At 34.3% G+C, this 12,657-nt stretch overlaps 1 protein-coding gene across 1 annotated transcript in view; it reads right to left on the bottom strand.

Moving 5' to 3' along the window:
- Positions 1 to 4,105: 4,105 nt before the first annotated feature.
- The window catches only part of e (nonribosomal peptide synthetase ebony), a 52,879-nt gene continuing 44,327 nt past the window's right edge, over positions 4,106 to 12,657 (bottom strand). Inside the window, exons 10-17 of the mRNA XM_089709760.1 lie at positions 10,488 to 10,627; positions 10,046 to 10,136; positions 8,731 to 8,943; positions 8,115 to 8,256; positions 7,385 to 7,527; positions 6,479 to 6,625; positions 5,913 to 6,070; positions 4,106 to 5,006 (exon numbers count right to left, since the gene is read on the bottom strand). Coding sequence (XP_089565886.1) covers positions 4,851 to 5,006; positions 5,913 to 6,070; positions 6,479 to 6,625; positions 7,385 to 7,527; positions 8,115 to 8,256; positions 8,731 to 8,943; positions 10,046 to 10,136; positions 10,488 to 10,627 — 1,190 coding nt within the window. The 3' untranslated portion in view covers positions 4,106 to 4,850. The remainder of the gene's footprint in view (positions 5,007 to 5,912; positions 6,071 to 6,478; positions 6,626 to 7,384; positions 7,528 to 8,114; positions 8,257 to 8,730; positions 8,944 to 10,045; positions 10,137 to 10,487; positions 10,628 to 12,657) is intronic.

Below are 12,657 nucleotides of genomic sequence, written 5' to 3'. Positions count from 1 at the left end.
CAACAAAGTATAAATAAATGGGTTTTGATTATAATAAAACAGAACTTTATTTATGTTGTTATTATTTTTATTACCTATATAGTTAATTATAAAGTCCCTGCACCTGAATAAATTCATTTTTCTTTATTGTGATTTTTTATATGTATAGATACTGCTTTGTGACCAACTATTGCAACAGAGACTACTTGAAAATGTCCAAAAACCCAGTCATTCTCCTCCCTGTTATGTGAATTTCACGGATGTAATCTCTATTTCAACACTTTTTATTATTCGATCAGAATGAAAGTAAATTTATTTCGCATAACATTTTATTTGTAATAAATACTTATAGTCATAAATATTCAACACGTTTGAAATGATTTATTTATTAAACTGCCTATTCGTAGCATTTAGCGTAGAGTGTGAAGCAGGGCGGCGAATATTTCAAGGTCGAGACGTTATTATTGAAGAGTTTCCATACGTCGCTATTTTCGGACTATTAAATATGAAAGGCAATAATGAATTTCTCCCGTTTTGTACGTGTAGTGTTATTTCGCCAATTTGGTCGATTACTGCTGCTCATTGCAAGCAGTCACCACCCGTACATCAATATTATGCTCTTAATTACGGGTCACACCTACCGACACTTCAAGGAAACTTTTCCAAGGTGCTGGAGGTGATCCCTCATCCCTCATACGACTCTAACGTCCAAACTAATTTAAATTTAGCCAACATTGATATTTCCCTCCTCCGAACACAACGGATATATATATCTGAATATGCGGTTATCAGTGCAGTCGATTATAAGACGCTTATCGGACAAGAGGTGTATGTAGCTGGCCACGGGGCGACGAACGTGTCTTCAACGGTGGACACCACGTATCCTTTAAATAAACCATTACAAGTCTATAAAGGTATGATCAACGTCTGTTTGAAGGAGGAAAGACAATTAGTTAACTATCCATTATGTGTTTCATCAGCATGCGGCTCACTGGCGATGATATGTGGAGGCGATTCAGGTGGAGCGATGATACATACATCTGGTATTGTTGGTATTAATTCCGCGAGTCTAACAAACTGCGAACAGCGGCATTATCTGAAGAGAATACATAAACACAGTTTGGCTAGGGTCTCGTCTGCTATCATAGCGCCTATAAGTCCCGCTCTTGACTGGATCTCCCGAACAGTTACATTGAAACGTCTTATATAAAATAATTAAATAACAATTTTCTTTTGGTATTATTGTTTATTCATTTTCATTGCGTAATACTCGGTCCCACCAAAAATATTAATATGAAAAAAAGGCAGCATATAATGCTGTCTTTTAATAAGCAAATTTATTACTCTACTTTATCTATTTCTTGTTTTATCATTATTAACTACAACAATGGTTGTTAATAAAAAGTGTGTCATTTTAAATTGAATGTAGAATATGTATTAGTTAGATATATTTTACTATAAAATGATATCAAAATATATTTATACTGTGATAGTAGAGTCATTTTAACAGGCAACATATTTTGGCAGTTCAAAAAAATAAATGGGTTTTGATTATAATAAAACAGAACTTTATTTATGTTGTAAAGTACCTACACCTGAATAAATTCATTTTTCTTTATTGTGATTTTTTATATGTATAGATACTGCTTTGTGATCAACTATTGCAACAGAGACTACTTGAAAATGTCCAAAAACCCAGTCATTCCCCTCCCTGTTATGTGAATTTCACGGATGTAATCTCTATTTCAACACTTTTTATTATTCGATCAGAATGAAAGTAAATTTATTTCGCATAACATTTTATTTGTAATAAATACTTATAGTTATAAATGTTCCTAGTAAAACACGTTTGAAATGATTTATTTATTAAACTGCTTATTCGTAGCATTTAGCGTAGAGTGTGAAGCAGGGCGGCGAATATTTCAAGGTCGGGACGTTATTATTGAAGAGTTTCCATACGTCGCTATTTTCGGACTATTAAATATGAAAGGCAATAATGAATTTCTCCCGTTTTGTACGTGTAGTGTTATTTCGCCAATTTGGTCGATTACTGCTGCTCATTGCCAGCAGTCACCACTCGTACATCAATATTATGCTCTTAATTACGGGTCACACCTACCGACACTTCAAGGAAACTTTTCCAAGGTGCTGGAGGTGATCCCTCATCCCTCATACGACTCTAACGTCCAAATTGATTTAAATGTAGCCAACATTGACATTTCCCTCCTCCGAACACAACGGATATATATATCTAAATATGCGGTTATCAGTGCAGTAGATTATAAGACGCTGATTGGACAAGAGGTGTATGTAGCTGGCCACGGGGCGACGAACGTGTCTTCAACGGTGGACACCACGTATGCTTTAAATAAACCATTACAAATCTTTAAAGGTATGATCATCGTTTGTTTGAAGGAGGAAAGACAATTAGTTAACTATCCATTATGTGTTTCATCAGCATGCGGCTCACTGGCGATGATATGTGGAGGCGATTCAGGTGGACCGATGATACATACATCTGGTATTGTTGGTATTAATTCCGCGAGTCTAACAGATTGCCAAGTGCGGCATCATCTGAAGAAAATACATAAACACAGTTTGGCTACGGCCTCGTCTGCTATCATAGCGCCTATAAGTCCCGCTCTTGACTGGATATCCCGAACAGTTACATTAGAACCACTTATATAAAATTAAATAACAATTTTCTTTTGGGATTATTGTTTATTCATTTTCATTTCATTCTATGAAAAAAGACAGCCAAGTTCTACTGAAAAATATTCCAAATAACGAAATAATATGATTTATGATTTATAAATAAGCAAATTTATTACTCTACTTTATCTATTTCTTGTTTTATCATTATTAACTAGTTACAACAATGGTTGTTAATAAAAAGTGTGTCATTTTAAATTGAATGTAGAATATTATGTATTAATTAGATATATTTTACTATGAAATGATAGTCGAGTCATTTTAATAGGCAACATATTTTGACAGTTCAACAAAATATAAATACCTAAATGCGTTGTGATTATAATAAAACAGAACTTTATTTATGTTGTTATTATTTTTATTACCTAAAAAGTTAATTATAAAGTACATAAGCCTGAATAAATTCGTTTTTTTTTAATTGTGATGTACACACTTGTCTTATTTTGTTTCTAAAATTTACGAAAGAAAGTAAATATACCTATTACTGGGACAGGGATTTGTCTGATGATTTTTAAATTGACATTTGTTTCAAGTCCGCATCGATTAATTCACCTTAATCGATGTTTTTAAGCAGGTTACCTCTCTATGGAGATAAAGCTGATAGACGTAAACTTTCTATAAAACCTATATGTACTAATATTATAAAGCTGAAGAGTTTGTTTGTTTGAACGCGCTAATCTCGGGAACTAGGTACTGGTCCGATTTGAAAAATTATTTCAGTGTTAGATAGCTCATTTATCGAGGAAGGCTATAGGCTATATATCATCACGCCACGATCAACAGGAGAGGAGCCACGGGGGTGAAACCGCGCGGAGCAGCTAGTGTCCTATAAAATGACTTCACTATAAGCTTATTCGATTGAGTATTTGTAAGCTGACGACGCCGTCAGAACACTTCAGAATCTTTCACATGCATACATTATAGCTTTACACAAGACTAGTAACAAAATAATAAATTATTAAATTCTAATTTGATGAAAAAAGAGGCTTAGATACTAATTATGGGTAGCTGAACTATTTCAATAAAATAATTTATCTGATCAGGACAAGTATAAAAATAATTTTAACAATAATTGTAATAGGTATAGTTGGTACCTATTTCATAGAATTTTAATATTACCATGAACAAATAAAACAAAAGCATATTTTCAAATAATATTTATTATCAAATAAAATAGTTGCAATACTTATCTAATAACAATTTTATATAGCCTAAGTATCACAATGGATAGAGATCTTACCATATAAATAAAACTAATTTGTACATAATAGATAGGATTTTTAACTTAAATACATCTGTTTCTATAATCAATCTTTTTTAAAAAATCTAAAAAAAATAATTGTGAATATGGTTAACCTTTATCAACTTATTTTTTTTTTTCAAATGGTAAGTTAAAAAAGATAGGTGTAACATTTTATAATAATTTGAATTTAAATTTTTAAAAAGATTAATTATTGCAAAAGTTTCAATAATTTGATTTCGAGCATTTAAAAATGCCGATTAAACTTATACATATAAAATATAAAACTACTATAAAAAGAAAAAAAGTTTGTACAATCTCATCACTGGGATTTATTCATTAAAATTAATGTTAAACAACAAGATTTTTTTGATTATGTATGTTGTTTTTTGTTAATTTTATTTTAAAGGATTTTTATATTAAAGGAAATAAATTCTAATGTTTATTTATGTATTTAGTACTTAATAGTTAATATTAATTAATATAGTCTAGATATTCTTAGGTTAATAATACTATTTGAACGTTGTTTTAACTTATGGTACTATTTAACTATTAACTATGCAATGGATGCTTTTGTAACAATAATTTTATTACATATACTTACATCTTATATATAAAATTCTCGTGTCACAATGTTAGTCTGCATACTCCTCCGAAACGGGTGGACCGATTCTCATGAAATTTTCTGTGCATATCGGGTAAGTCTGAGAATCGGCCAACATCTATTTTTCATATGTACCACGGGCGAAGCCGGGGCGGGCCGCTAGTAATTACATAATATAGGCATTGTACTTATATTAAAATTACTATATAAACGTAATATTGAATACAAAATAAAATTGACATTGATACGTGCAATCTTAACATATTTATCAATAGTAACTGTCATGAATTTCAACTTATAACGAAATATTTTAATCTAAAATGCTGTGTTCTTTTCGACGGGTTTCCAACAAACGATAGCTCTCATGTCGTCGGGCGCTTGGCCGAATATCCTGTCTCCGTTCGCGTCTACGTACTGATTTATTTGATAATCCAGTAATGTTTGGAAACCGAAGACGTCTGTGCCTAGTTGCTGTGAATAAATAAAAATAATTAGCGTTAAAATTATGTACAATAAGTTACTACAGAACAAAAGTATGCATTTTTTTTTAATTACCTAAGTACTTAAAAATAGAATTTTTGAGGAAGTTTTTAATTTTAAAGTTGTTATCATAATGATAAAAAATAAAAATGTAGATCTTAACCAAAATTCATTAAAATCGATTCAGCCGTTCTCGAGTTGTGTATTGTAACTTTTGTAAGTAAGTAACGAAACTTTTATTTCAATATAATTGGCTGCGTCAGATTGTAAACACCATTACATTATTATCTATTACGAAAGATTGTAAACTATCGAAAATCGTAAACGATGCCAAATTATTTACAATTCAACGAGTATATTTTCATAGTTTATAATCTATCGGTAGAAATCCGTCAAATAAAGAAATCTGGTTAATTAACCATAATTTACTACTATAAATTGATAAAATAATAGTATACTCAAAATCGATAAACTAATACTATACTCCAAACTAATATAAACTAATACCATACAGCATACTCGAAACTAATACTATAAATTACTAGATAAAAATAGAGCAGTGGTGGCTCAGTGGTGACACCTCAGACTTCGAATCGATAAGTCCGGAGTTAGATACCAGGCGAGCGCGCAGGAAATAAATTGATTTTTCAATTTATCTGCGCATGTTGTTACATCACCACTGCTCTAACGGTGAAGGAAAACATCGTGAGGAAACCGACATGTCGAAGAATCAAAAAGTTCAACGACATATTGTGACATCTGCCAACCCGCACTTGGCCAGCGTGGTGGAATATGGCCTGTACCCTCATAGGAGGCCCGAGTCCCAGTGGGAACGTATGTGGGCTGATGATGACTAGATAAACTTATACCATACTCCATACTAATACTAAAACCTACCTGAGTCAAAGGGCTAGTATTAGTAGTAAACACCCCCCGGAACCCCCTCTCTTTGGCAACCCCCATGGTGGCTATCTCTAATTCTTTAATCGCTGATACATTATCTCCTGCTGTGAGGGTTGAAGATGTCGCCATCATGAACGAGTGGAGGATTGTACCTGGATAAAAAGAATTAAATAAATAAATAGATTTGATTGTATGTGTTTTTATTTTATTCCCTACTAACGGTCCGCCCCGGCTTCGCCCGTGGTACCTACATGTTTAAACTTTAAACTATCCTATCTCTCAAGTTGGATCGAACTGCACATGGTGTGCGAATTTTATTATAATCGGTTAAGTGGTTTAGGAGTCCATTGAGGACAAACATTGTGACACGAGATTTATATAATATATTAAGATTAGGGAAGAAAGGCAGGCAGACAAGTATTCCCTGCTTACAATTACTTTTTATTCGCGTTATTTAAGCGGGATCAAGCTATAATTTTTTTTTCTACATTTAAGATAACAAACAGTACAACAGTAAGATATATTACAAAAATTTAATAAATATATCATAAAAAAATAACCTTTTCCACCGGGCAACATAGTATCTCTCACAGAGCTCTCCACAGCTTCCAAAAACGTCATGATCTTAGCGAGTCCACCAGATAGAGTTATGTCTGGTTCATCTCGCGCGTCGAAATTTAGGGCTACTGCTATAGGGTTGGAAGTATCTGTAAATAATGTTTTATCAATAAATAAATAAATATTTCGGGACTATATTCACACACGGCACGATCTGATCCCATACTAAGCTTTCGCTTGTGTTATGGAAACCAGATGGCTGATAAACATACATATATAAAAATAACATATATAATATAATTTTAAATAAATACTTATATAGATAATTAACACCCAGACACAGAGCAAACATCTATGTTCATCACACAAATATTTGCCCCGGGTGGGAATCGAACCCACGACCAGTGGCTTGGAAGGCAGGGCCACTACCAACCAAGCCAACCGGTCAGTCAGTTTTATCGTTATGGATACAGCACTCAGATTGCTACGCGTACTGTGGTAGTGCTAGAATTAAAATGAGCTTTACGTCTTCTTTGTGAGATTTTAATTTACAACAGCAGTAGTTTAGAAAGAAAAGTTTACTCTGACAGAAACTGTGTTCAAGATGATTCTTAATGTTGGTGTTTATGGCAACTAATTATCTAAAACTAATATGGCTAAAAAATTAAAAAACCGCCATAGCTCAATAACCATCAATTTTTGACCCCTGGTTAACTGGACTTAATTTGTTGCAAATGACCTCTAGTATAACCCCTTTAAGGATCACGTCGAATTTCCAGTCACCACAGGGTGACTGGAAATTCGATATATACAGATATATTTGCTTTATTAATTACTAGCTGTGCTTTGTTTGATGTCGAGTGATTGTCGAGTTTCCAATCACCCTGTATAAAAGCAATAAGACTCACGATCCTCCAGCACAACACTAAGCCCAGCCTGCAGCAGCGGCTCCCAGCAAGCGCTGATGCAGTGCGCGTAGTCACGTGTGTCTATTTCGTGACGGAGGAATTGTTCTAACTCCGCTTTCTCGTAAAATGATGATACTATCATTCTGTAAATTAATGTTCGTTTTATACTATTTGAAATATTGATTTTATAGTATTTTAAAGGGAGAAAGACATACTGAAAACTGAAAAGTTATTTAGCCTAAAATCACAAGTTACTTTTTATAGACCAATATAAGTTATAATACATATAATACATTTTGTAAACGTGAAAACTCAGGTACCCCAAGCATACAATGAATGTTTGATATAATTAGTATTGATCAGATAAGCAAAATCTAGTCAACAATTTTGGCTGAAGATTCTTAAAAATAGATAGTCTGGAATAGGTAGCGTACATTTGTAAGTGTTTAACAATACAAAATAAAAACTATCTTTTCAGTGAACGTTCTTAGTGCGTTCGAAAAGTTTCTATGTAATATATATGCAATGTTCACATACTGAAGAACAATGAATACGAGTTTTCGTTTACACTAAAAGATCACAAAAGAATGCTCTAGCTCTGGCTCTATGTTCGTTTGATGTAGATGCACCGTTAAAATGGCAAAGTAACAGTAATAAATATCTGATATTATAAGAATTAACTTCCCTTTATAAAAAAAAAACAATACCGTCAGTTGATATAAATACTTACTCGATAACCTCTTCCCGATGATCATCTCTCATAGAAACAACATTGAATTTAGCATCATCAGAATCTCTGACATTATCAGGATTTGTGGTTAGACGCTGTAGTACTTCTCCGAGATTTGCTGCTCCGATGAAATCACTTATATCTGAAATAAATAAATATTTCAGGACAATTTTCACACACGGTACGATCTGATCACACACTAAGCTTTCGCTTGTGTTATGGAAACCAGATAGCTGATAAATATACATATATATATATTTAAAAAATACTTATATGTAGATAATAAACACCCAGACACAGAGCAAACATCTATGTTCATCACACAAATATTTACCCCGGGTGGGAATCGAACCCACGACCTCTGGCTTGGAAGGCAGGGCCACTACCAACCAAGGCAACCGGTCAGTCAAAATATTTGTTTTATTATAGCACTTTAACTTAAACTAATTTATTTTAGAAAGAGCGAAAGAAAAAATATTTATTTAACTCCCCAAAATAAACACGATTATCACACAATAAAATTAGAATAAGACAATACAATTCAAACAAAACAATAAATTTACAGTAAATATGTATATTTTTTCTTAGTTTATAGATATTATCTTCAAGTACTCACCGATATAATACCCCTTCTCCCTCAGCCTGGTAATCGTATATATAGAGTTAAGGGAATTCCCCCCTAACTCATAGAACCCAGCTTGTAACGATATAGCGCCCCTCGCCCCGCGCCCTATCGCCTCGCCCACTGCAGTGAGCAGCGCCCTAGCGGCTGCGAGCTGGTCGGGGCGGACGTTTGTGTAGTCTAGCTCTAGAGATAGTGTGGTGTCGTCTGGGTGGACAAAAGATTGTTTTTTAGGAATATGTCAATTTTAGGCTATATTAGTGGCGTCGGAAGTGTCTATTTCTAGGAATTTTGGAGATAAAATGGTACATAATTTTCTCTGTGTATCATCTGTGTTATATATGTTAATTCTGTGTCTGTGCAATAAAGAATAATGCACCCATCTATCTGTCTATCTAAATGAAACAAAGTCAAAGAAACAAGATGATTTCGGAACGCACTGGAATCTTAAATCCAGGTTGGTCAGTAATGTTAGATAAAACCGCGTGATGGCATATAAGAAGCTATGTTTGTTTCCCCCTAACTCATAAAACACAGATTGTAAGGATATAGCACCCCTCGCCCCGTCTCGGTGACTAAGATTACACATGTCGGTAAGGTCAGGTTCAACCGTGGAGGGTTATTGTTTTTCATTATGATGTCGTCTATGTATGTATGTAAAATTCAGCGTCACAAAAATTATCTATATCTCACGATATATCGAACTTAAGTTGAGTGTTATGAGAAGTTAAAAGAAACAGAACCATGATTATTTTTGAAACTCGATCGGGAGTATTATGTCATCAGCTGGTAATATTGGTAAGACGATACTTTGATGGTAGCCTGTCAGCAAATCCTTGTTTTCATAGTAAACAATTTGAAAAGTAAAAGTAAACTATTTTAAATGTGGCAATAGTAATATTGTTAGAAAGTTGTTTTTGAGAACTATTCAGAGTAAAGTATTCAGAGTAATGCATGTCGCATTACTCTGCGATACATAAAATTGAAACAATATGTTGATTCAACTTTGTTACTACAAAAATGTTTAAAATGAATAAGGAGCTCCAGGCTAAAACTTTAGTGATCGATCGTTGAACTAATTATTATCAATTGATATTTTCTATGATATTATAACTGTTTGTCATATGTTTACTTGTGCTGATTGTTATATAGAAAATGTTATATCTCACTTCTCTCATTTCTGCCTTCTATTTTAGCATTAGATGGTATTAAATTTAATTGTACAAAATATCATTTATTGAAATATACTCAACACCAATATGTTAACAGTGTTAATTTTTTTTGAGTTATTACTCAACAAATAACTTACCATTGTTATTACTATTTTCATACATCTTTAGCAAAGCCTGTCTATCAACTTTGCCATTCACTAAAAGAGGTATTTCGTCTATGATAATTACCTGGAATAGAAAATATTGTGTGATTTAGTATTAATGTGTAAGGCTTCGTAATATTCCGAGTGTATTTTTTAAGAAATCTCATTTTTAGTATTTTTTATATACTTACTAATATTATAAAGCTGAAGAGCTGTTTTTTCTTTTGTTCTACTGATCTACTATTGATCATATCTGATTTGAAACATTACTTCGGTGTTATAGCCTATTTCTCGAGGAAAGCTATAAATCATCACGCTTCAGGCCAACAAAAGCGGAGCAATGCGGGTAAAGCCGCGGGGCAAAGCTAGTATTTTATATTTTCATACATAGGCCATAGTGATATTAATTGAATTATTATATGCTTAAACAACTTACTTGTGGTAACATATAACTGGTTAATGTGTCCTTCAGAGTATGTTCAATATTATGGCCACTAAGTCTTACATTGGGATTCAGTTTCACGAAGGCTAGAATTTCTGGATTGCCTCGATCTAGACCGTAGCAAAGTACTACACCTGAAATAAAGAATTCAATAATGAATGAAACAGGGGGAGCCTCAACCCCTAGAGAACGCGTCCCCAGGTGGCGGATAGGGGAATGCCCTTCCGGTGCTACTAGCATTTGAAGGGTAGGAGTAATAACATTACTCCCGCGGACCAAGAGGCCGGAGATGAACACTTCGTGACCAAATCCCTATTGCGAGCTTCTTCGACATAATCGAAGGTCAGGTCGTAGTAGTGCTGTGTGCTTGGGTTGGAGTACACAGTAGAGATGGCGGCGGAAGAGCCCTACAATGGGCCAACGGCGGCGCTCACATCTTGGAATAAGATGACAACCTTGGCGTCAGGTGGCAACCGGCCGTAAAACTCAAAGCCAATTATTTTTCTCCTCGAAACATGAAAGGTAAACATTCAAGAAAGGGCACTACTGCTAGGGCGTTCCCCAGAAGCGACGGAAGAGCGAGTTTATGCGATATGGATGCGAATAAAGAAGAATATACTAGGGGGTCCCCCGGAAGCGACAAGCAATCAGAAATAGCAACAGACAATAAACCTGTGCCAACACCTCAATATAAGTTAAGATTGGCTAGTTGGAATCTAGGTTCCCTTACCGGAAGATGCCAAGAACTGGCTAAGGTTTTGCAAAGAAGAGATATAAATGCATGCTGTATACAAGAGACAAAATGGAAAGGCTCCAAATCCAGAGATATTGGACTAGGTTACCAACTAATATATCATGGCGTTAAGAACTCCCAGAATGGTGTGGGTATAGTGCTGGACTGCAATCTGAAGCATCGTATAATAAACGTGGATAGAAAGAGTGACCGATTAATTGCAATTAAACTCGCTATGGACGATCAAAAACCTTTAAATATCATCTCCGCCTATGCTCCTCAATCCGGATGTACAGAACTTGAAAAATCTATTTTCTGGGAAGATTTTGATGACCTCATGAGTGTAATACCAGAACATGAATCAAAATACATAGGTGGAGATCTAAATGGACACATTGGTGAGACAGCCATCAATTATCGAGACGTCCATGGTGGCTATGGATATGGCACTGTGAATAGGGAGGGAATATCGATACTGGATTTCTGTTCTAGGCATGGTTTAGCTATTGTTAACAGTTGGTTCCAAAAGAAAAATGAACATCTAATAACGTACAAAAGTTCTGGAAATAACACTCAAATTGATTACATACTATGCCAAAGATCTGCCTTAAAAAGTTTTAAAGATTGTAAAGTAATTCCGGGTGAGGCTCTCACCTCACAACATCGCCTATTGGTATCAAAATTAATATTACCGAAAAGCATTCAGGTCAATAAAGATAGAACCCCTAGAATAAAATGGCGCCAATTATACTCAGAAAAAGGTAAACAGTTCATTGCATCTACTATTAAATATTTAGAAAACGATTTAACTTTAAATCACAACAATAATACAAACCTAATGTGGTCAAACTTTGAAAAGTTTTGTAAAAATGAAGCTGCGAATCATTTGGGAATATCGAAAGGTGGAATAAGTACTAATAAAGATCCTACGTGGTGGAATGACAATGTGAAGGAGGCTATAAAAACTAAAAGAGAACTCTTTAAGCTGTGGCAACTAACAAAGCTTGAAGAAGACCACATAGAATACAAAAAAGCAAAAAAAGCTACCAAACAGATAGTTGCTCAGTCAAGGACAATTGCTAATGAGATGCTCTACCAAAGACTGGAAGACGCAAGTACAGATGTAGAGGTTTTCAAAATAGCGAAACAACGATACAAAGCTACGCTAGACATAAAAGTTAATAAATACATCCGAAACAAAGATGGACAGCTGTTAACATCAAATGAAGATATTTGTAATAGATGGAAGCAATACTTTGGAGACCTCTTAAACGAAGAATTCCCTAGTGAACCCTTACAAGAAATCATTCCAACAGTCGGACCTATCCAAGAAGTAACGCAAGAGGAGATCAAACAGGTTGTTATTAAAATGAAGAATCACAAAGCGGTTGGCCCTGACGAGATACCCGCTGACATCTGGAAGAAAACGGG

Source organism: Colias philodice, chromosome 23 (genome assembly GCF_061535455.1).
Source record: "Colias philodice isolate Cphi_HAF_F1 chromosome 23, ilColPhil1 Martin Lab GWU primary, whole genome shotgun sequence".
Taxonomy (NCBI): domain Eukaryota; kingdom Metazoa; phylum Arthropoda; class Insecta; order Lepidoptera; family Pieridae; genus Colias; species Colias philodice.
Note: the sequence above shows the minus strand (reverse complement) of the source record. Positions and strands in the feature narration are given on the sequence as shown.